This window comes from Corylus avellana, chromosome 11, assembly GCF_965113065.1.
Source record: "Corylus avellana chromosome 11, dhCorAvel1.hap1.2, whole genome shotgun sequence".
Taxonomy (NCBI): Eukaryota; Viridiplantae; Streptophyta; class Magnoliopsida; order Fagales; family Betulaceae; genus Corylus; species Corylus avellana.
In genome coordinates, this window is record NC_142500.1 from 19,122,375 (window position 1) to 19,147,089 (window position 24,715).

A 24,715-nucleotide genomic window follows, 5' to 3' on the forward strand; every position below is an offset into this window, starting at 1 on the left:
TACTATAGGGCTGTGTCACATTTTTATTTCATAATGTTGACGTGACCGAATTAATTAACTCTCAAATTTATTTTTTTTAGGAGGATTGATTTAAAAGTTAATTAAGTCTGTTTTAAAATAATTATGAGATAAAGTATAGTTTTTAAAAAATTAAATATCCAATTACTCTCAACCTTGAGTAAAAGGAGGTAAAAAGTAAGCAACTTGAGAGTTGAGACCATTGTTGAGAGCGGGAAAACCAGGAAGCCTCCAGCAGACGCCGTATTACTACATGTAGCCCTTCTATTTTCTCCGTGCATTTTTTTCTCCACAGCTGCTTTACCTTCCAAATCCAACCAATCATCCAGACTCAGACTGGGCCTTTCTTCACTGGTCCACTAGTTTGAGGTAATTTTTTCGCGCATCAGAGAATCTAAAACCAAGTATTATCACTGGGAAAGATGGGCTGGAACCACCCAGACATTGCCTTGGAGGAAATGGTGAAACTGACAAAAGGGTTCGTAGATATACTGATTCTGACATCTGGGTATCAATCCTCTGGTCGTCTTGCCCACTGGGATCCCCAAAACATCAAGAAAGCCTTTCAGTGGGGCCTCTTCTTTGAAAATGTCAGTATATATATGCGTGAGTGTGTGCCTGTGTGTGTGTTATGTTGTTGGATTGTTGGTTTTATGGAATATCACTAGGAATCTCTTAGATATTGAGATTTGATGATTAGGCATATGAGGCGAGTTTCTGGGTTTCCTAGCCTTTTTTTTTTTCCACATTCATTGTGACTAAATATTCCAGAATCGAATTTTCCAATTATAAGAATGATAGGAAAAAAAAATTCAAAAATTTAATTTAGCCTCTACGAAGTGTATGAACGTATTATCATGAGAGAAATTATGTTAGTGGTAAGATGTTAATTGGCTCCTTATTTTTTTAATTACTTTTATTTGTGTACATTTGTATTTATGCTGTTCTTTGGATTTCCACTAGCTCTAGGGAGATAAAAAGATATTCTTTTTACTTTGAGACTTTCTTAAAGAAAACGCGGCTCTAATATTTCTATTAGTTGATTGCACAGCAGTAAGAAGTTTTTTTTCTGTATATGATGCTCTCCTGATCTTATAAACCCTTTTTTGGTTTCTCGGTGATGGGATACTTGCTATAGATTGCTGATTTTTAAGTAGGGTACATAGTGTTTATTGTATCGATCATGGGGTGTATGTATGTCTGATTTTTCTGCTGCCACTAATAGCGTAATTCGTTCACATATGTTATCTCTTTTCCAATTGAACTTTATATTTCTTTTTGATTTTTACATAAGGATATGCATCAAGTCCTTTTCTTTCAGTTGGGATAGCATAATTGCAGTTTTTTTTTTTCCTGGTAATAATGGGTAACCTTCTTAACAATAATTTTTTTAAAAAAATGTCTAGGTGTTTAGCCGTTTGAGCAGCTCAGATTTTTACCAGGAGTCAGTGGAGGAACTTGATGCAGCTCTATCTGAAATGACTTCCAATGCTTCTTTCCCTCAGGTTTTGGATAGCATTTTGTTTATGTACCTTGATTTTAGAACTAATCAGATTTTTGTGACAATGTGATTGCTTTGTTGTATAAAAACAGGGTCTTGTACATCTGACTTCTGCTACTCTGACCAAGGCACGAGGATTTGTATTAGAACATTTTATCCAAACTTTACCTTTGAGGGATTCACATCTCAGAGCTTTTCTGACTGCAGTCATTGAGATGGAGCTTGATGAACTATCAGACACAGAGCATGATTGCCTAAATGCATATCTGAACAAGTTGACTCTGCAGAATACATCACTTATCTCGATTCCAGATGACAGGGGTTTCAGGAAGGATTTAGTTATTCAATCCCCAAGCATTGCTTCAATTAACAAGATTGAAAAATCCATTGGTGATAATTTTACAAAGTATGCCGTTCTAGAGATCTTGAAGAGGCGTTGTGCAGTGTCTTGCATATCAACAGTTGAGACAGGCTTGAGTATTCTCTCAAATGCCATCAGACATAGCAGTCAGTCTGATAATAATTTACTCAATGAACAACTAAAGAATGAAAATGCTCCAATGTAAGTTGTTTCTTTTCTGTTTACGACTAGGAACGGGAAGAAAAAAAAAAGAAGAGTATTTTTGCGGGCGGAAAATGCCCTTTAGTCCATTGCTAAACCTTTTTCTTTTTCTTTTTATGTTGCTATGAAGTCCACTAAACTTCATAAAACTCCATGTGGTGCTCGGGTCCGTAGACCTATAAAATCAATTTGATTATTGCAAATTTCAAGTTGAGATACAAAAAGTCAATTTTCTGTTCCTCCTCAACCAAATTCTTAAAAGGACAACCTTATCTCTCGCTAGTTTAGTTAGTGCTTCTGTTTAGAAGCATTTAAATAGGTGCTTAAGAAAATGCCTCCATTTGCTAGGTCTATAGAAATGGGAATTACTTGGAGCTTGTAATTAGTATGTAGACAAGGATTTTAATGTTTGGTTTAAATATGTTGGGAGTTAATATGTTTGTAACAAATGTTTTCTCATGTATCAGATCTTGGTTTAGCAGGGCAATACCCATTACATAGTCAGTAATTTTCTGGACTGAAATTTTAACAACTATATGTTCAGATCATATTGTGGATCATGCCTGTTCTCATTCATATTGCAGAATGTTGAATTTCTTTACTATATTCTAGAAATAAAAGTTGATAAAATCTAAGCTTTAACTGTTGGCATCATCATCTGTGCTGAGAAGTTACATTTATGTTTACCTGTTTCACAGTTACTACACTTTTGCCCTTATTCTTTCAGAAAATGGCTGAGAGACTCATTCAATGCTAAAATTGGAACTGCTCTTTCAGTTCCTATTGCTATTAGAAATGGTCAATCCTATTTCATAAGATATTCAAGAGTTCTTATGTGAATTTTATTTTTTGCTGCGTGCTAATCAACTTACCTTATGGTATGTAGTTTGTTGACATTTTTTGTTAATATTGAGTCAGTCTCAGGACAAATCTTCATGACTTTACTGGTAAGGCCTGAATGGAATGTATTTGACTTTCTTATTCAGGAATGTAGAACTGTTGCTGGAGTTTATCACCTGGAAACACTGGAAATCAAGGAGTCTCTCATATTATCTTGATAAGAGAACTGTTAGATTAGTCTCAGGTGCTAGCTTGATATTTTCTGCTCCTAAGGTTCAGTGGACACAAGTTTTTCAAGGGCTAAATATTTCAGCCAAAAGCAGTGAGAATGATTCTAGTGAAATAATTGTAAGTCGGTTAAATTCTTGAAACAAATTATAGAAACATGTTTTCCATAGTTCAATGTTGATTGGTTAAATGTTCTATTTTTCTCCAGCAATTTTTATCACACATATGTATGCTTGCTATGTAGTTGCATCAGAAAAGCTGAAAGGGCTTCCCAGTGATGTAATTTATTGCATGGTTGAAGAAAGAAAACTCCAATCTATCATTGATGCTTAAATTGCCCAATCACCGACATAATGGATGCATAGGTAGTTGAGGTGCTTGTCTTTGAGGATCCTATACCTATCCAAGTCTCACTTTGCTTCTAAATTATACATATTTTTTTATATTTAAATTGGGTACTAGTAGTTATACATAATTACACCAGATGCGTCAAGGTACAATTGTTCCCTAGCAGTGGCGGAACTAGAATATTTAGTTGGTGGGGCAAAATTAAAAAAAAAAAAAAAAAAAAAAAAAATCATGCCAGTGGGGGCTGGGGGTGCAAAAACTAACTTTTAAAGTTATTTAAAAAAAAATAAAAAAAAATTTGGGGGGACCACCCCTTGGCTTGGGGGGCTGGGGACCCCCCAAGCCCAAGGGTAGTTCCGCCCCTGCTCCCTAGGCTAGCCTTTGAGGCTATACAATTAAGTATAGCCCAGGGCGTATGCTTTTTAATTTTGTTATGAGATTGGAAACAAGCATTCACCATTCTACAGGTTCTTGCCTCACATGTATTAGGTGATCAGAATATCAAGTTATGGTACACACTTTCTTTATTTAGGTTTATTAGGGATGAGAACATATTAAATTGTTTCAATGTTCCATGTGGGACTGCTACTCTTTGCTTGTTCAAACTCGATTTTGTTCATATAGGGTTGTATATGGATAATGCTTTACAAGACTTGCAAATGGATCTAACCTTTAAGAGTATGTTTTCCTGATTATATGTATACATTGCTTTTTTATTGAGGCAGGAGCTCTTGTTACTTGGATGCATTGCAAGCAGATGGAATTGTCTAATTGAACATTTCACATCTGTTTCTTATTATTCCCGTACTATCCTAGAGCAATATAATGAGTTGTGCAACTTGGTTTTGGGAAGATCTCAAAGCCTTAATTCGATTAATTCAAAGGTATCTGTTATACTTGAGATAAGTTTGAAGTAAAAGATAGATATGCATATCTTAATAAGGTACATGACTCTGTAGTCTGCTGATTCTTATTGAGATGTGTTTCTAGGAATGTATTTGCATTTTGTCAATAATCTTAATCTTGTTCTGGCATTTTACTACTATATTCAGTTTTTTAAAGCTTCACATTCTTTATCCACTATCTTCTATATATAGGATGGGCCTTTACTTCCATGAATCAATTCCTTTGAGGTAGATGGCCTATTCTGCCTACTTTTCTTGACTTTGTGATTGATCTGAGAGAAATATGCTGAACAAGACTAATGCAAACTTTCATTTCTCCTATGCTAATTTTCCAATTTTGATATTTTTTTCATTAAAATCCTATGAGGTTCAAGAATATCTGAGAATTTTTTGGGAATTTAATGTTATACGTTCATTAGCTTAATCGTTACTTCAAGATTTGATGAATGCTAGTAAGGATATGTTAACATTTCAACTTCACCGCTTAAGGCACACATTTATCATCATAAGGGCTCAGGTAGAGTGACTTCAAAGTCATTTTCATATTGAAGGGAACGTCAGGCCAGGCCCTCTGAAAAAGAATCCCAAGGCCATTGATTGGCAAATAGCCTGCTTCAGTGGGGGCCTAATGTCTTGACAACGGATGCCTGCCCAAGGAAAATTGGTGTCACCTTTGCTTATGTTTACAGGAAGTGGAAGCCTGACTTGAGGAAGCACCAAAAGGAAAGTGACCGAATGCTTTAGGCTGGCCTGGTTTAGGCAGGCCCTAAGGTATAGGGAGCTTTTTAGCTTAGTGCATGATGGTACTGTCCTGCTTATGGCAGTAAGGATTACCTGAGGTTTTGGTGGCTAAAGTTGGGAGCTATCTTTTGCAAATCTGTATAAATGTGCTGGTTAAGAATGACTTCTGCTAAGTCAAGTGTAATTGGGAGGGAGGGAGGCCTGCATGGCTGCACCTTTGCTTATGATAGTTGTCATGTCGTGTGAATATTGAGCTGCGTCTGCAGTAGCCCTTTCAACCATAGCAAGCATTTGTTCTAGAAAACCCACTATGCAAAACCTCAATAGGCTTCAAATTTGAAATACCATATAATGCCAACTATGCATCAACTTAGAGAGAGAGAGAGAGAGAGAGAGGGAGAGAAGCCCACTATGCCTGAACATTTCTCTGTGCTTATAACATTTGTATACACGATATTCATTGGTTATCTAATTTGGTTTGAAAGTTATTGTTTGCTATAAGAATAACTCGTGGATCTTTTTCTACTGATCAAATTCCTGAATAGTTTATCTGTTTGTGTAATGAAACAAGTGCATTATACAAGCAATAAGGAAGTTTTGCCAAAGCAAAATGAATCCAGATTTGTCATGATTTACGTCTTAGATGGATTTGTATTTTGTTGTTTTCTTCTTGCAAGTAAATGCTGTAATCATCCAGCTTCTAACTCATCATTCTTCTTTCCTTATACATGCTCTTCTTGTTTTAGCTGTTCATTGGAGGCCACTGTTTACATCACTGTTTATGGTTAATTCCATGGTTTAAAACAGGAAAGTGGCATTCTTGACTATCTGACTGGACTGCTGGGTGGTCAACTTCATGAATTATGGAAAATGTCCCCTGTCCTTGCAGCAGCTGCAATTCCACTCTGGTACTCCAATGATTCTTCTATGTAATGTGTGCATGCAAGATGAAATGTGTACCAGTTCATTTTATTTTTATAAGAATTGACTTGGAATTAGTGACAGATTTCCAATTAGAACAACTTTTGCAAAGGGCCTAATATTTAGAGTGTATTTTAATTGTGGTGATATTTCCATATTTGAGGAGACTCTAGTTCTATTTCCATAGGATCCAGATACCTCTTCTAAAACAGCCCTGCAAACTTTTTTGAAGCCTTCTAGTGTTTTCAGTTCACTTTCTTTGCATTTGAAGATGGTAATAACTAGCGTCGCAGGTCTCCCTTGTTAAGATTGTACTTGAGCGAAGTGGAGACTCAATTCAGAGGAGATTTTTCGATAATGAGGTTTTGTATTTGTGTATCTCTTTTCCTTATTGTAATGTGTTTCCATATGTTTGATCCTTGTGAAACAATACTTCCATTTCTTCTAGCAATTTGTATTTATTCTGTTATGTAGATGCTGCAATTGTACTCAAGATATGAAGGAACACAACACCTGTGAGTATATTCAATGACTCCCACATTTTTTTTTCCCTCCCGCTGCTGTTCATAGAGATACATCTGGCTGTCCTCTGTAGTTTGTCATAGTTTAGGACTCTTGTAATGAATATCTATAAGATTAAACATCTCAGCATGTAATTTAATGTTAGGGTATTGATGTTGTGATAGCCAGCAGGTTTATTGGTGTTTAGGATATCATAACAAATATGTATATATTTATCACCTTAGCATGTGACTACTGTTTGGTCATTGAAATTGTGATAGTTATATAGTAAGTAGATTTGATGAGACACTTTGTGCTCATGGACGCTTCCACCTCCTGATAGTTGCTTTGCTCATACATATTTTACATGTCTCCTGGGAAAAATTATAAGTTTGAAACTGAGTCATGATAACCTCAGTAGTTTTGTGCATAACATTTTTATCATACTCCAGTGAGCTTGAGCCTTGCACAATGAGATAGTGGAAATTGTCTGCAACCTGTATTGGACTTGGTTGTCGATTTGAATTTTAGGTCAATAGGTCATGTATATAGAGATTCCTTAAAGTATTTTATATTGTTAATACCATAGGAAGAACTGCATTCATTGCTTGTCTGTACAGTATGTGCTCCAATTCATGGAAGTCAATAATCGAACACTAAAAATTGGTGCTGAGCTTCTCAGCATATAAGAGTTGGAAGTAGTTTATCAAACCTGTAGATGTAATAGACCCTGGAGGCTAGGCCACACACATGCAGAGCAAACATGTTTTTATTCTTATAAGTTTTTATGGGGACAATTGTGACATATCCCTTAGTAGTATAGATGACTCTAATCAATGTTCAAGATTTAGTTATCAGAAAGAGAAATTTATTGCTAAAAATATACAAGAAATCAAATATGATGTATTCCCAGGTGAACTTGCTGAGAGAATTTGGTGCCTCTACATCGTTCATGTTCGGGGCTCTCATCTATTGCATGGTGCCACTAGCTAGTGCTCAATAGCTGGCTAGTTTACTGTAAGAACCTGTATTCAACACACTTCGGTATAACTGTTCTTGTTTGCTCATACATGGAAGATTGCTAGACTTGTTTTTCTGAGTACTTGTTTTAGGGTCTTCTTGTTAATATTTTTGCTATCAAATTCTTTCCAGGGCTCAAAATTTCCATTTGGTTGTGAGTTTCCGTTGGTAGAAGCAGAAGTTTTAGCAATCTAGTGTGATGGTGTGGGTGTGATAGCGCAGAAGGAAAAGAGTGTCTAAAATGCCAGTGAACTTTTGGTATGTCTAACTCGAACTTGTTTAAATATTTTAAATATGATTACCATATTATGAGCATGTTTGGGATTGCATTTGAAAATAGAGTTTTTAAGTCAAAAAATACTTTTTGGCAAAAGTTTCATTTATAAGTTTTTGTCAAAAAGTGCGTTTTGACAATTTTTAGGCTTTTTAGACCCTTAAAAGCGCTTTTAATTTTTTTACCAAACGACTATTTTTTTCTTCAAACGAACTTTTTTAGTGTTAAACGCATTTTTAGGCCTCTCAAATGCAATCCTAAACAAGCCTTAAATTTTTTAGCTGTGTTTCACTCTATCCCTTGTTGAAATAATTTTGATAATTTTTTACCCAAAATTCTGCATGTTCAACAAGAAGCCTATTTACTAATTCTAATAATTACGCACCTCGGATTCTGTCCATGTACAGTAGTGATTTGTCTCCTTGTTTGTTAGGTAGAATAGGTGTCTGTTTTCTATGCCAACATAGGATTTTGTGTCTGAAGAAGTAATCATTTGGAGGAAGACGACTGTCTGTTTGTGTTTTGTGTAAAAAAACATTATTCATTTACACGAGTGTTTGTGTCTAACTTCTCTTCTTTCTATACCATCCTTAGATAATATTTTTTTCTTTCCTATTTAGAATTTTGTATTCATCTCAAAGTAGCATTCTATCTTTCCCCCTTCTCTCTCTCTCTCTTCCGTATGATTTACACATTTTTATGGGCCTTTTCTATAAAAAAAAAATGTGATCTAACTTGCAATAAAAAGCCAAAAAGTTTTTTTTTTTTTTTTTTAAAAAAAAAAAGTGTTTAAGCAGGCAGGTCTTGTTCATTTAGGTGTGGACGGTGTAAAGATTTACCTCATCAGATAAGATCTAATCCTCCTTTTTCTTTCAGTGATGCTTTTGGGAAAGTTCACAGGATTTTTGAGTAAAATAGAAGGAAGATCACTAATGACAAACAGTAGCAACTTTTTTGAAGGCTATCCATTCTAAAGAGTGCTCAAATACCACTACTGATGTTACATCACTAGATGCAAATTCCCCTAGCTGGGGCCAATCTGACTAGGGATGGTCGTAAAGCAAAGGTGGATGAGCTGTTGATGGTGATGATTCTTATCTCTGCCAAATGGGAGAGTGACATGTAAAGATATGATACCTGACAACAGAAATTGACACTAGAAAGGCAGTCTTCATGTTTTCTTTTGGCTATATAATCTCTTTGCAGTTCATTGCTTCCAGCCATACACAAAGCTCTCCTTGAAACAATACACAGCTGTTGGTGGGAAAGGAGCTAACAATGAAGATGTCAAGCATCTCCAGCTTGAGGAGGATCCAGTTCTTGCAGTTGAAGAAGAGAATTGCTAGTTCTGGCCCTTCTGTCACACTTGGGAGTGTCAAAAGAAGAAGATTACTGGATTGTTGCCATGGATCATATGCCTTGAGGCAATTGGTGGGGAAGTTCAAGTCACAGTGGAAGCAAACTTTGGGTTGGCAAAGAAGCAGGGCACAGTACAGCTATGATTTTCACAGCTATTCTCTCAACTTTGATGATGGTTTCTTTAAATGACCATCATTGACATCATGGTTGCCCATGATTTTTCTCTTTTTCTTTTTAAATAAGCAATGATTTGTTCCAGAGGTTTTTTATTGTTTCAGAGGCCATTAATGGCGCATACACCAGGGTTTGTTGAATTCTTTATCAGCTTTATGTGAAGTTTTTAATATTCCCTCAAGAGACTTTACCGCTTTGTTAGGTGGCGTCTCTATACATGTGCAATCCTCTTTTTGTGAAAAGAGATCGATCTCACTGACGGAACAAGTCACATTGAAAGTACTCAGAAAAAAAGAAATTGAAAAGAAAAGAAATGAAAGAAATAGCAAAATCAAATGGTAATTCGCTCTAAAACAAACATATGTGTGAATACGGGCTTGCTCGCAAGCTTTAATCGAGTTTCGTCGAACAAGTCAAGATAATCAAATGGATTTTTATTTTCACGAGTTAGATATTGCAACTACCAATCGGGTTCAAATTAAGTTTAAGCGAGCGAGTATCAAGAGGGTTGTTGGACAGACTGGTTCATTTGCGGCCTGAGTGACCCATCAGATGAAAACTTAGCCCGACGTGGGGTTCATCTTCTTCCTCTTCCTACGTGGTTAGCCACTGAGGAAGAACAATTAGCCCAAAAGCGAGAGTATTGAAACAGAAAGTCCTCGGAGCAATCCCAACCAAAAACTAAAAGAACCAAAAACGATGAAGCCGTTGCTCAAAAGAAAAATATAACCAGAAGATAGAGCCGTTAAGAACAAGTAGAGTAGCCTTCAGACCAAATGAAGACGAGATGAGTAATTCTACACGGCGCGCTGAAGTCCCTCCATCGTCCATCTTTGCTGACATGGCGTAGTCTAGTCAGCCACGCCATGCTGACTGGACCACGCCATATATATATATATACACGGGTTAAAATATGCTTCATTTTTTTTTTTTTTTTACTTACCAAAAAAAAATGCTTTTTTTTAATTAAAAACTCGTGTGATATCCGCAGAAATTTGATATCCGCAGCGGAGGCCGGAGTGACAGAGAGGGAGAGCAGTGAAAACGAAGATGGTGCGGAACAATAACAGCGACAGCGACGACGACGAAACATTCTATTACCGGTATCCCTCTTCTTCAAATCCTGCCGCCACATCCACCGCCGTAACAGACTCTAAACCCCACAGAAACAAACCCAAAGGCGGCGGAGGAGGATCGGGAGGACTCGCTCCATCCAAGTCGACCCTCTACGTGTCGAACCTCGACTACGCGCTCACAAACTCCGATCTACACACGCTCTTCTCCACCTTCGGCAAGGTCGCGCGCGTCACCGTCCTCAAGGACCGCGCCACGCGCATCAGCAGGGGCGTGGCCTTCATCCAGTTCGTCTCCGCCGCCGACGCCCTCTCTGCGTCGCGTCAGATGCACGGGAAGGTCCTCAACGGGCGCACCGTCTCTGCCTCCATCGCCTCCGACAACGGACGAGCCCCGGAGTTCATCCGGAAGCGCGAGTACAAGGACAAGTCCCGGTGCTACGAGTGCGGGGAGGGGGGACACCTGTCCTACGAGTGCCCCAAGAACCAGTTGGGCCCCCGGGAGCGGCCCGTGCCCAAAAGGCCTCGGGGCGGTGCCGCCCAAGTGAAGGAGGTGGGTTTAGATGATGAAGATGCTCCGGCGTTTGACGATGATAATTGGGCGTCGGTGGTGGACAGTGGGGCGGACCAACGGTTGTTGACGATGGACGAGACCGATGGGGATCTAAAGAAGACGAAGAAGGCCAAGAAAACAAGCTATTTTAGTGATGAGAGCGGTGATGAGGATGAGTGACAATTTAGGGTTTTGATTGTATTTATTTGGCTAGTTTTTAATGTAAGATTTTTGTTTGAAGATCAATTTCATCAATCTTCTTCTTTTTGGTTCTATTTTTTGCCCCAATATATAGCATTTGCTTACAATTCTGCAGAAGTAAATGATCTTTTGCCACCAAATCAATCTAATCTGCTGAAGAGAGAGAAAGCAATATGCCATGGGGATTTATTCTTTACCAGCATTTCATGGTCACCCATAATCTCCTCTAGCAGCTCCTGCAGTGCAGTGGGTTTGTCAGCTGTGCCTGTGTTGGGGGAACAGGAGCTGCAAAGACAACAGCTTCTACTCCTCCTCTGCATAAAAGGACAGTTTCATGTTTGGTTCAAGCTTGATACAAATTGATTAAATTTGATGGTTCTACCCAGCACAAGAAGAATTTCTAACAGAACCTTAATAATTGATTGAAACAAGAAGCAAACATTGGAAATGTGGCTCTTCAATCTTCATCATTAATTGTCCTTGATAGAAATAAGCAAAGGGAACACCCATTGCAAGGTTTATGAGCAAGAATACGAAAATAGAGATTCTCAATAATTTTATTGTTGGATTGCCTACAATTTGTCTCAAAAAGTTTTGGACAGTTTACCCATGTGCTGGGCTAATGGACTTCTATATTTTCCGTTCGAATTGCTAGCAATTCAACATTAAAGAACTGAATCTAGAGTATCATATATATGACTTAAATGCAAGTACAAACTGTTGAGGTGGATCTTTGTTCCACATTCAACATCCTTTTGTGTATTGAATGAAGTTTCTGTCATTCTCTCCATCCTAAAACTTTCAAAAAAAATTAATTCATTACTTTCTCTGATATGTACTGAGATGAAGAGTTTTTAAAACTTCAAAATTTCAGGAATCCGTAATTACTCCTAGTCAAGCCAAATGAGAACTTTACTAACTTTCTACTGGGTTAAAGAAAAAATCTATTACCAGTTTCTGGAAAAGCATCAGTAAACACCATCATCTCCTCTCCACTAAGACCAGATAAGAAACAAATCCATGGCTATCTGCAGAGCAAAAGACACTAACAAGTTTTATCATCTGAGATGATCCTTCAGTTCATTAGCCCCTAGAGAACAGCCTTCTCTTAGTGAGAGTATTGCCTTCTTGTCCAATGGGTAAAATGCTTTAACTGCATCAATTATTTTTGTTGATTTGCATGAAATTACTGATGAGTAATCATGACTTGAGTACAAAAAATAACCTATTAGCTCATAAAGAAAGTAATCAAGAGAAGTTTTACCCTGATGGAGGAGAATATAAAGAAATAGGAGGAGCCTTGCCCACCTGAAATGGTGTACACTATTGGCCTGAAGAGAAACTACACAGCCCATCAGGATCCTCTTATTAAGCCAAATCTTTAAACAATTTGCTCATCCCATACTAAAACTAAGGAGTTTATTAAGAAAATGTGCAGGTGGGCAAAGTACAAGCTTTCTGCCAAATCTATTTTCAAACTAAATCCATGTTTTTGAGAACAGATACATACAAGCGTTAATCAATCCCACATCGATAAGAAGCAACACACTTCTTCTCTTTATAACATTCCAGAGAGAGCCTTTCTATCGCCGGGCTTAGTAACGTGAGTCTATAACCTGAGTGGGGGCATTAAAGTGATTGAACTTCTTGTCCAACCCAACGGGTCGGGTTCTGGAGGCATTTCTCTGGCCTGCCCGTTCTAAGCCAAGAGTTGATCCATGTTACCTGGGCGAAGGCTCTAGGCGACGTGGCTCCTAAAGAGGAGGGCTCTGCGTCAGGCTGGTTTCACAGAGCAGCGAATACTTCCCGCTCCTGGCAGTGGAAGGATAACGGGTCAGTGCCTCCCGGATCCAAAAGAACCTCTTCGGTTACCAAGATGAACCACCGCTTTTTTATCTATATATTTTTGTTGGTCACTTTTTTTTGAAGGTGAATAAAAATCGTCAACCTGTGTTGATTTTGGTTTTATTTTTGTTCGGCTGTCTGCTGATTTTCTCTTCAATAACCACCCACCATTGGGGCGGGGGACGAGAGGAATGCCTTGAAATTGCCCACCAGTTGGGCATGCAAAAACTGAGCGTCCAGGACAGTGTACACCCGTAATATCGTTTGAGAAACCCTTCACCAAGTACACATTGAGAACTCTTACACAGACTCTGTCAGTTCGCTTTCTCTCACACCCATTAACTTAAGCATCGAAGGTAGTTGTGCCAGATTTCCGGTAGACCTTTCTAACCTTTTAACATCTTTTCAGCCTCTCGGTGCATGGCATATGGTTACTGTATCAACAGACACTAAAGCTGCAAGTCTTTTACAATTTCTTGACAAGTGTCAGCATGTAATTAACTGATGTTAAAAAAAAAAATACTCGCTGACAATGCATAACTCTAATTACATGTTGGCATATGTCAAGTTGTAAAAAAATTATAAGTGAATCATTGCTCTACTTCTAATATAATGAGACGAGATAATAATTTTAGGAAAAACTTCACTTTAGACCCTTAAATTATCACGCATTTTGACAAACTCCCCAAACTTCAAAACCTCTCAATTTGAATTCTTAAACTTTCAATTGTAGTCAAGATGAACCACCACTTTTTTATTTATATATGACTGAGGGGTTCAAATTGACTACAATTGAAAGTTTAAGAATTCAAATTGAGAGGTTTTGAAGTTTGGGGGGTTTGTCAAAATGCGCGGTAATTTAAGGGTTTAAAGTGAAGTTTTTCCTAAAATTATTATCTCGTCTCATTATATTAGAAGCAGAGCAATGATTCACTTATAATTTTTTTACAACTTGACATATGCCAACATGTAATTAGAGTTATGCATTGTCAGCGAGTATTTTTTTTTTTAACATCCGTTAATTACATGCTGACACTTTTTTTTAACATCCGTTAATTACATTTGAACCCCTCAGTCATATTTTAAACGTTAAAAGTGAGAGACAATGACGTTTATACTCCCAACTTTTTTATAAAATTCCAAAACTTTTTTTTAAAAAAAAAAAAAAAAAAAAAAAGGGATATTTTGGTCTTTTTAAGTATTGTCGTTAAAAGTTAACGGCTAAATCTGATGGGGGGGTTCGAATTGATTGCAATTGAAAGTTTAAGAGTTCAAATTAAGAGGTTTTGAAGTTTGGAATGAATTTGCCAAAACGCACGATAATTTAGAGTATAAAGTGAAGTTTTTCGGTAATGTTATGTTCATACTATTCCTTCTTATCTTTAAATTCCTCATGTTGGCGGCTTTCCACGTAATTCACACCTCTCACATCACATGCATGTGGATCAGTAACAGAGAGAATGGAAGCCTTGCTCTTGCATACAACAGCAAGTATGACCGGTTAGGAAAAAAAAAGAAACGAAAATCAGCCATGCCAGTGATGCCACTACTATATGAATAAAGGAACATGAACCAAAAGAATAAATCAAATTGTATTAAACAGTCAAGAAATTACAATAGCAAACGAATGTCACACAACCAAATTGACCTTCACAAAAGAATTGACATATATAGTTGCTAGAAACACAACAAATCTCCCACCCGATATCACACACAAGCTTGTTTTCTAAGGTACACCAGGAGTATGAGAAGAGATAGATTAAGCAACACCCCTATTCAAAGCCCGCTCCAACCTTGTCTCAAATGGGGTAGAGTGCCAATTCACTCTCTTATCCTGCACCATAAATACTCAATCAGAACCACACCATCACCAAATGCAAAAATCCCAAAAGCTTTACTTCAGATATACCTCTCTGTACTTGCTGGTTGTGTTAGGAATTCCTTTGTAGGAAGAGACAGAGCCAGAATCCTTGGTGGTGTGATTCCAGTAGGTCCCGACAGTGCCTATTATGGGCATCTCATCAGGGCTTCTACTTGGAGACTTCCTTGGTGAAGAAGAAGCTGAAAACTGTTTGAGCTCTTCGACAGTCAATGCTCCTAAAATAGGTCTATCATCGTGGCTCCTCCATGAGTTTGATCCTGGTGACATGCTATTCTCGGGCGTGAAGGTGGTATTAGGACCAATTGTGCTAGTCTTATTGACGGGAGGCGTGTCAGATGAAACCAACCAGTTGGATAAGCTAGTATCAACTGCTATTTCTTGCATTGACTTCTTGGCTTGATCGGTTTTTGACTTGAAACTGAATGACAATTCCTTAAAACCTGGCTCTGAACCAAAAGAAGCTCTCTGTTCTTCATTTGAGACAAGATTCTCTTTCAAAGGCCTCAATGGTGGTGTCCCTTTAGCTTTAACAGCTTTCCACTGAGTAAGATTTTCTACTGGGTTCAGCACAGGATGAACATACAGACTTCTATCTCGAGCATATGGGTTAGATCCAACTGGCTTTGCATCCCCCCCATCATGGAAACCACATATTGGCACAGAACTATCGACCTCCTCAGTAAAAACATGAGCTGCAGAAGTAGTTCTCCTCGGTTTTCCATCATCATCCTCAAATAAACCATTAACTTCTAGTCCCTCGTCCTCGTCGTCGTCATCATCTTCTTCATAATCAAGATCACTATCCTCATGGTCTAGTCCTTCATACTCATCATCACTGTCCCTCCAATCCTGGTACCGATGATTCGGAGGATAAGGTCCCGAGCTTGACGTGATCGAACTGTCTTCTGAGGAGGACTTAGATTGGTTTGATTTTGTTAGATTTTCCTCCTCCCTCTTCTTGCCTTCACTCTCCATTGAAAAGTCCAGAGCTTCATCACACGAGACATGTTCATAGGTTTTGACATTGGAGTCAAATGTTACTTTCTTTCTGGTCCTAAAGCTCAACTCTTTCTCAGGCCCATCCCTACACACAAACACCATCGGTGTTCAGATTTTTTTTTTAAAAAAAAAAAACTTCTAGAAAAATTGCATTTGTATCAAATAATAACAATTGGGAACCAGCGAAATCGAAACAGATGTAAGATTTGATAACTCACTGGACTTGTGAAACGGAGTTGTTGGTGGGATTTTCGGAGGCGCCCTGAGGGACAGCAGATTGCACAGGCGTACAACTGACAATTCTCTGCAACAAATTTCAGAATTCAATTTCAGTTTTTTAATTCGATAAACACAATAATCAACTTAAGTTCTGTTTGGCTACTAAGAAAATCTATATGAAATCAGAAAGAAACCAAGAAGATTGCGATGGTTCCTCTGTGCAACTTGAAAGAGAGAGAAATAACAGAAAAATCTTCAAAATCTTCCTTTTTATTTCTTTTCCGGCGTACTCTCACCGACCAAACAAAGGGTAAAGGGGAAAACACACGAAGACCCCGTAATCAAAGCTTGAAAACAAAACAATTATCAACTTAAGCTCTGTTCGGCCGCTGAGAAAACCAAGGAAATTTAAAATGCCCCATGATTTCGAATCCTCAAGAAACCCCGAGTAAAGATTAATGACTATTCGATTCCTTTGAGAAACTAAAACAAAGAACTAAAGAAAACAAAGAGATTCAAAATCTTGATTCCTTTTTCTTCCTATACCGGCATATTCTCAGCGACCAACCAGAAGGGTGAAGGCAAAACACCGAACAACACCGTAAAATCAAAGCTTGAAAACAAACAAACACTTACTTGGTGGTCACGAGGCTGAACCTTGTTCCGACTCCGTTTCCTTGACTTCCCCCCATCTTTGGAGGAACCAAAACAACCAAGAAAGCAACCCATCCGAAACGAAAAAGAAAAAAAATATCTTCTTCCTCCAAACCCACAACGTATTTCGCTCGCTGTGCCTTAGGTTTGCGCAGAGACCGACCTTTTCGCTACTGGGTTCTCATCGTTTCAGAGAGAGAGAGAGAGAGAGACAGAGAAGGAAGAGCCCAAGGGACAAAACGGTCAGTAGATTTGAAGCAAGTGCGTGGGGGGTTTTCTAGGGTTTGTTTCTTTCTATTTTTAATGGAAAAAGAGGAAGTGACCGTTGGGGCTTGGGATTCCTTTACGCTATCACATCACAGCCTGTAAATCGCGGGCTTCTTTTTCCTTCTCGTTTTTTCTTCGTGTGTTTTGTAGGCTTATCTGGACCGTTCACTTCATTGGGCCCCACTACCGTATGATGTCTGATTTCATTCTGAGATGACTAACGTCTATTTTTAACCAATTTTTTTTTTTAAAAAAAAAAAAAACAAAATTTATTAAGTAATTGATATAAAATTTATTTAAAACACATTATTTTGGTCTGTACGAAATAAATATGATTATGTGATCAAGAAAAATACATTTAAATTTTTTATTAAAAAATCATTTTAAGACAATAAAATCTAAATACATGTTGTTTTTTCTTTTTATTTTTTCAATGTTTAGGACAATATATTAGTCCCATGAGTTTTGGATTCGAAATTTGGATGCAAAACATGTTATAGAGCATATAAAAAAGGACATTAAAAGGAAGATTCAACAAATCCATGTCACCTATAAATACGAAATTTATAGGAAAATTATAGAATAAGAGTAATATGAGTACTTCTCTAGCTTGTCCAAAGGATAAAAAAAAAATGAAAATAAAAGTAGATAAAAACTAATTACATATCTCAAAAGAGCGTTATAACTCAAATCACATGCATGATATGTCTAAACAAGTGGAGCCCTTCCTTGTTTTATTGCATTGCAATAAGTCGTAAATATTAAACGGATCATAGCTCGAGTACAGAATATATTACGAGTAAAACTATGGAGACCCCATCAATTATTTGGGGTGAGTAAATTTAGACTAATTAAGCCTAAAAAGTAAAAGTAAATATATTCATATGGGGAATATGAAAATCCATATTGCTTAATAGTATATAAACTTTGGAATAAAGAATGAAAAAAGAAAGTATGGGGTGAGAGAGGCTCGAACTCTCGACCTCAGGATAACTCAGAAGCTATGAGACCTACGCGCTAGCCAACTGCGCCACCACCCCATGTTGTTGAAAATGTCAACGCATTTAAATACAAAACCTGTACTAGTTCAACCCGGCGTCTTCTCGAAACAAAACCCTAACCAGTGTCATTTCCCTCCTCGAGTCGCGACTTTCTCACATTTACAAAACAGAAGAGTGTGTGGGGGTGTTCGATTCAGTCTCAAAGGGAAAGTCAGAGAGACATGGATTCGGACGAAGGGAAGGTGTTCATAGGAGGAATAGCATGGGATACGAACGAGGATACCTTGAGGGAATACTTTGGCCAGTACGGCGATGTCTCGCAGGCTGTCATCATGCGTGAGAAGCCCACCGGCCGCCCTCGCGGCTTCGGCTTCGTCGTCTTCTCCGACCCTTCCGTCCTCGACCGTGTCCTCCAGGACAGGCACACCATCGATGGCCGCACGGTCAGTCACTTCAACATCACACACATTGGTTTCTTTTGCTTTATTTGCATTCAGTTTTCTGTTGATTATTTTGGGTTTTCTGTGTTTTTGGCTGTTAATGTTTATCTTTCAGTGTTTTTGGTTTTCTTATGGTTTGGTCATTTTGTGTTCTAGGCCATTGGGCGTGGCCTTGCTCAAGTTCAGAACATTGAATTATTTGCTTTATTTGCATTCAGTTTTCTGTTAATTTTTGTGGGTTTTTTTATGTTTGGCTGTTACTGCTTATCTTTGAGTGTTTTTGGTTTCTGGGGTTTGGTCATTTTGAGGTCAAGTTCATTGGGTTTAGCCTACTTTTAATTTCCTGTGAAGGTTTACTCTTTTTGGCTAGCTGGGGTTTGTCTGGTTACCATATTGATTTCACTGCTTTGTTGCATTCTTTCTTTGCTATATAGTGCTTTATGGCATTCACCTCTATGTTAAATTTTGATGGGTTTTCGGATTGTTAAGCTGTAATATTAGGGGGGGTTCCATTGGATATAACATGTTGTTTCGAGTTTATGGGGTTCCATAAATTGCGGTAGTTTAATTCAATTTCAGTTCTCTGGTTTTTGGTGTTTTCATTCTTACTTGAATGTTCGTGGGGTTCTTGTTGGTATTTTGTAATCATGTCTAATGGGCTTGAGGGGTTTTCTTTTTCTTCGTTGAATTTATATGTGAGTATGTGGGTTTTTTTTTTTAATCCTTCCATTGGGTGCCTTTTGGTTGGTTTAAAAATTACAAAAATAGGTGCTTTATGACCAGGACACTGATGTTTCGGTAGAAGGGTGAGACTTACACTTCCAAGAATACAACTTTCTTCATTTGTTGATTACTTCTGTTGGCTAATGTTCATATCTGTTTATGATTATTTTCTTTACAGGGTTCTTTTACTTCGTGTTGATTTGATACTAGATTTTTTTTGTTTTTATCTATTTTTCATTGTTAATGATGATTTTCACAATTTTTGGTATCTTTTCACTCCTTTCATTTGGATTCCATTTAGTTGCTGAGTAAATGTAAAGATAGCATTCCTTAGGTCAAGCACCTTATCCATATTCCACTCTTTAAGACCTCAAGTAGTCATTAGTTCAGTGCAATTATTTTTGTGTTATTTTTCATGTGTTTGAGATTTCATCTCTTTTTCAATGGGTTTGACCTTTTTTTTTTTTTTTCATTTATATTTATATTCATTTATAACATTTGTACTACTATTTCTTTATGGGTGTTTCTTTCTTGTCATTTTGCAGTTTTTAAAATGTGTTAATTTTACTTTTATCATTGCTAGTGAATATGTTATGTGTGGGAGTCTCAGTGTCATCTTCATGTTTCCTCCAGATGAAAGGAAAGAAACAAAGGTTTAATTCTTAGTTTGAGGGAACAAAATTCCATTCTAGTAAAGCATAATACAATTTTTTTTTTCCTTTTAGTTTGCAAGAACGCACGAGCAACAAGAACATTTGACTAGTACCTTCTTATGAATCATTCAGCTCATTATGGTTCATCTTTGATTTGTATTTATGCTTCTCTAGGCTACTGATATGTTGTTTTAAGGGAAAGATAACAAAACGAAAAGAATCGATCCTTTGGATATATGCCTTTCATGATTTCAGATACTAGGAAATGATTTCATTAAGGTTCAGATCCTGATTTCAGAACCTTCTTAGGGTTCTGACCTACCTTTCAAAAAATTATCGATTTCATGCTTTGAACTTCTTACCTGCCTATCTAAAAATTCTACTTTTTTCCTTCTCTCCAATCTTGAGTCTTGGTACTGCCTTAAATTACTTTGAAACTTATATTATGTTCCAGTCTCACATTTTTTTCCATCATCTCCTTGTTTCTAAAGAGGTCCCTCTTTGCATATTACTTGCCAACTTGATCAGTGTCTGGTGAACAATTCTTTTATATGTGTATATTACTTATAAAGGTGCTATTAGGTCTCTTAATGCTGCATTCTGTTATTTCTTCTTTAGTATGAATTTTATATCTCTGTCTCTGTTTGAAATGAGCTGCTGTTCAAATATAAGTGACAAATCCTTAGTTTGTACTTTTCTTCAAGGATAAAAAAAGTATATCAACTCATTATTAAGTTACTCCATTAAGGGCTAATAGAATTTTCTGTGTTGATGGTTTGAGTTGGGAGCTTTTTGTGCATGCTTTAGTTTGTGAATATGCGGTCAGTACAATGGATATTTATTAATGCTCTTTCCTTATATTTAAGTAACAAGACATAGGTGAGGATGATTCTTAGATCATATGATTGGGATTAATGTGTGTGCGCGCGTGTATTGGATATATAGCTGACTTTAGCTATGATTTATATGGCAAATTTTTTATTTATATTATGGAGAGATGGCATGCAAATAGATGAAAATCATCAATTTGGTTTTTGTCTGAAAGGATTATCAAAGTGTGAACATACACTTGTTCTCATTATTATTTTTTCCCCTTAGATCCTTGTATGTACACATGAACAACATGCTTGTATCTATGCTTTTCACCTGTACTTAGTATGTCCCTTCAGCCGTTTAAGTTTTATTTTGGCCTCACAGGTGGAGGCAAAAAGGGCTTTATCTAGAGAAGAACAGCAGACCTCCTCTAGAACTGGAAATTTTAATGCTGGCAGAACATCTGGAGGGGGAGGAAATTTTAAGACTAAAAAAATATTTGTTGGAGGGTTGCCTTCCAACTTGACAGAAGATGGGTTTCGTCAGTATTTTGAAAGCTATGGACAAGTAACTGATGTGGTGATAATGTATGACCAGAATACTCAACGACCTCGTGGTTTTGGTTTCATAACATTTGACACTGAGGATGCGGTTGATAGAGTTCTTCAGAAGACCTTCCATGACTTGAATGGTAAATCGGTTGAGGTAAAAAGGGCCCTTCCTAAAGATGCAAATCCCAGTGGCGGTGGCCGTGGTGGGGGCTATCAAGGTTATGGTGCAAGTACAAATACAAATACATTTGATGGTCGAGCAGATGGCAGTAGATATATGCAGCCTCAAACTGCTGCAGGTGGTTTCTCACTGTATCCTGGCTATGGTGGACCAGGTTATGGTTATGGAGCAGCTAGTAGTGGAGTTGGTTATGGTGGTTATAGTGTCAGTGGTTACGGAAGCGCAAATACTGGATATGGTGGTCCCACGGGGGCATATGGAAACCCTAATGCTCCTAATGCTAGTTATGGAACTGGGGGTCCTGGTGCAGTGAAAAATGCTTGGAGCAACCAAAGTCCCGGTTATGGTGCATCGGGCTATGGGGGAAATGCAGGGTATGGAGCTGCAGCGGCTTGGAGTGCTCCAGGTAGTGGTGCTCCTGTTTCTGCTCCAAGGGGTCAATCCCCAAGCGGGGCTTCTGGGTATGGGAATCAAGGTTATGGGTATGGTAATTATGGTGGAGTTGATGCTGCTTATTCTGGTGGGTATGGGGCTGCAGGTGGGCGTGTTGGAAGTGCCCCAAGTAGCAATGCTGGTGGTGTTAGTGGAGTGGAGCAACATGGGATGGGTGGTGGCTACATGGGAAGTGGCTATGGTGAGACAAATGGAAATTCGGGGTACTCCAATTCAGGATGGAGATCTGACCCGTCACAGGCCACCGGAGGTTATGGTGATGGATACGGTGGTGCTCAGTCCAGGCAGACTTAACACTAGTGACCTAGTGGTTTGATTTTCGATCGACGGAACAGTTACACAAGAGGTTCTACTTGCTCGTGTTACACTGTAGGCAATGGCGGCAACAGAAAGGGATCGGTTGGATTGCTTTATTCTCAGGTTTGATTGCTTTATTTTCGCTGGGGTAGTAAACAATAGCATTTCTGTTATTATAATGTGACAAGAAGTTTTTAGTTGTAATATTTTGTTCTTTTACATTAAATATGAGGTTTTGAAGTTTCCTTATAGTGGGTATTATCAGGTCCTATGTGTGCAAACCCAAAGGCCTTTTGATCTTATTATGAATCGCAAGAGTATTGATTTTACTTTTTTTGTCAATCCCTCTCCAACGCTCATCCTTCTCAACTATATTCCATTTTTATGTGGTACCATAAACGTTTGATTACATGTTAGTTTAATGTCGGAAAAAAAACTTTGGCGACTTTGCATATATTTGGTTTGCTTTTGGGTTAGAAGAAATTTCTTCTAACCCAATTTGGAAGAAAACTTTGGAGAGTTCAGGTATTTGATTTGTTTTTGGTTAAACACTACACTCGTTCATTATTTCTGGTTTACTAGGACTCTGTTCTAACATTTTTCCAGCAGCTTTAATGACTGTTCCTGATACTACAACTATTACTAGTGTTTCTTTTAAATACATTCAGCCTGACTCCAGAGCATCTAATGCAGTTCACTTGGCTTTAAGGATCTTGCTAACAGTGTTTCTTTGATCCTTGAATTAAGATTAGACGTATCCTTGTGAAATGGAAATAAAATTTTGGAAACTCATTCATCAACATGCTGCAAAACGATATAAAGCTTGTTAAACATCATGAGAAACTCATCCATCAAAATGCCTTCCACAATCTAACGTGGACTATAAAATGAATCCTCTTTATTTTACTTGATCTGTGTAATTTGAATTTGAAGTTCTACAAACTTAGATTTTTCAATGCTAAGCTGTTTAAGAACTTTGAACAGTAAATTTCATTATTTAATGACTGGCATGGTAAGTATCACGTAAATTGTTACATTGATTTGTAAAGAATTACTTAAATCCTTTGAGTGCACCTATATCAGGTGAATCATAAATGAGTTTGATCCAATAGTATTTGATTTTGGGCAACCAAAGGGTTGGTTCAAAACTGATTAGGACTCTTATGGTGTACTATCCACAAGCATTGAGTGGATAGAAACTCAAGTAGGCCAAAGTGGTTCAGCCAAAAATGACAGGAGATGCGAAAACACCATACTATTGGAAATTTGTGGCCAAAAATAGATTTTATCGATTTGACAATGTATGTATTGTCACATGATACCTTATCATGTTATTTAAAATATTTAAATGATGTGACACACTATATAGACCATTAAATATGCAACAAAATAAAATATCGACTATAAAATACACTTTTAACATGCAAAACAGCAGGCGCTCTACGACTCCAAAGTTCAATGTTTCTTGATGAATCAATTCACACCATTGACCCTTTGTATTTGTTCCTTGACAACCTTCTCAGTTTTCCCTATCAAGAAGGCATAGCCAATGTGATATATGTGGGTTAGCATCCAAGGGGGCCTAATGCATTGCATCCAACCCTCTTCCTGTATTTCTTCACTATCCAAGCCAATTGTTGTGGGCCTTAATATTGGCTTATTTCTTTGATTGGCTAATAACCACTCTTAACATAATCCAAAATTAGTTTTATATATATATATATGTGTGTGTGTGTGTGTGTATGTGGCCTCTAGAGGTGTTCAAGTTTCAATGAGACAAATCCAGGGGAAGAGTTTGAAAATTCTTGGACCCATTAGAGGTTTCTTTGATTCTTTGGTTCCATGGGGTGGATTTGACAAGGTGAGCTTGTGTTTAATGGTGGTTGTCTTCATCTACAAGTCTTGTCCTTTTCAGTTTTTTGCTTAATGTCAGCAATACCCATCTTTTATCCCTTTTAAAGATGTAAAACTTTTCGAGGAAATCACAAGACAACTATCATTAGATTGACTTGATCTTCTAGAAGCTGTGTGCGATTCATTATAACTGAGGTTAAAAAAGGAAAAAAAAAAAAAATTGCCAAATAATTAATTTAATATTTTTCTAAATTACAGTCAATGTAAGAATAAATAAATAAATAAATAAAAAAGGCACACTTTGTCTTATTTTCCACCTCTTTCCTTATTTACCTTATCTTAGTTTCTCAATAAGTATTAGGGTTAATAATTGGTGTTCATATGTCGAGTTCAAGTCGTGTAAAAAATTGTCAATTATAAATATTACATATTGGGTTCGGGCTATGAATTGGTATGGATACAAAATTATATAAGTCAATTCTAACACAACTCATTTAATTAAATGGGTTGAGTATCTTAACCCTAATTTGCTTATTTCATGTAGGGTTTGCAGGTTATGTCAAAAATTGTCAGCCTTAAATAATACACAATATAATACAATCACATTCAATTAAATACAATGAAGATGTAGCCCTATAGGGTACTTAGCAGTTACCAGTGATAG

The 24,715-nt window shown here is 37.4% G+C and overlaps 4 protein-coding genes and 1 non-coding gene across 7 annotated transcripts; 4 read left to right on the forward strand and 1 right to left on the reverse strand.

Moving 5' to 3' along the window:
• Positions 1 to 231: 231 nt before the first annotated feature.
• Positions 232 to 9,033, forward strand: LOC132165812 (uncharacterized). Of its 3 annotated transcripts, XM_088511629.1 has the most exons (11): positions 232 to 608; positions 1,425 to 1,523; positions 1,612 to 2,081; positions 3,068 to 3,269; positions 4,223 to 4,381; positions 5,951 to 6,051; positions 6,358 to 6,426; positions 6,539 to 6,579; positions 7,479 to 7,582; positions 7,718 to 7,843; positions 8,736 to 9,033. In XM_088511629.1, exons 1-9 carry the CDS (start codon positions 441 to 443, stop codon positions 7,556 to 7,558), a joined length of 1,389 nt encoding a protein of 462 aa, XP_088367755.1. In that variant the 5' UTR covers positions 232 to 440; the 3' UTR covers positions 7,559 to 7,582; positions 7,718 to 7,843; positions 8,736 to 9,033. The 3 variants fall into 3 exon arrangements, with proteins under 3 accessions (XP_088367755.1, XP_088367758.1, XP_088367756.1); XM_088511632.1 differs by lacking the exons at positions 5,951 to 6,051; positions 6,358 to 6,426; positions 6,539 to 6,579; XM_088511630.1 differs by lacking the exons at positions 6,358 to 6,426; positions 7,479 to 7,582; positions 7,718 to 7,843; positions 8,736 to 9,033 and having other exon boundaries at positions 6,539 to 6,583.
• Positions 9,034 to 10,326: 1,293 nt separating this feature from the next.
• Positions 10,327 to 11,293, forward strand: U11/U12-31K (RNA recognition motif and CCHC-type zinc finger domains containing protein). The gene has a single exon (XM_059576182.2). It carries the CDS (start codon positions 10,443 to 10,445, stop codon positions 11,196 to 11,198), a length of 756 nt encoding a protein of 251 aa, XP_059432165.1. The 5' UTR covers positions 10,327 to 10,442; the 3' UTR covers positions 11,199 to 11,293.
• Positions 11,294 to 12,807: 1,514 nt separating this feature from the next.
• On the forward strand, positions 12,808 to 13,111 carry LOC148583198 (signal recognition particle RNA). The gene has a single exon (XR_015909516.1).
• Positions 13,112 to 14,632: 1,521 nt separating this feature from the next.
• On the reverse strand, positions 14,633 to 17,149 carry LOC132165607 (eisosome protein). The gene is made up of 4 exons (XM_059576240.2): positions 16,801 to 17,149; positions 16,164 to 16,249; positions 14,974 to 16,030; positions 14,633 to 14,898 (listed from the first exon to the last, which is right to left on the reverse strand). Exons 1-4 carry the CDS (start codon positions 16,891 to 16,893, stop codon positions 14,824 to 14,826), a joined length of 1,311 nt encoding a protein of 436 aa, XP_059432223.2. The 5' UTR covers positions 16,894 to 17,149; the 3' UTR covers positions 14,633 to 14,823.
• A 1,053-nt stretch (positions 17,150 to 18,202) lies between these two features.
• On the forward strand, positions 18,203 to 22,526 carry LOC132166121 (heterogeneous nuclear ribonucleoprotein 1). The gene is made up of 2 exons (XM_059576887.2): positions 18,203 to 18,529; positions 21,100 to 22,526. The coding sequence occupies exons 1-2, from the start codon at positions 18,308 to 18,310 to the stop codon at positions 22,192 to 22,194; spliced, it is 1,317 nt and encodes a 438-aa protein (XP_059432870.1). The 5' UTR covers positions 18,203 to 18,307; the 3' UTR covers positions 22,195 to 22,526.
• Positions 22,527 to 24,715: the final 2,189 nt, after the last annotated feature.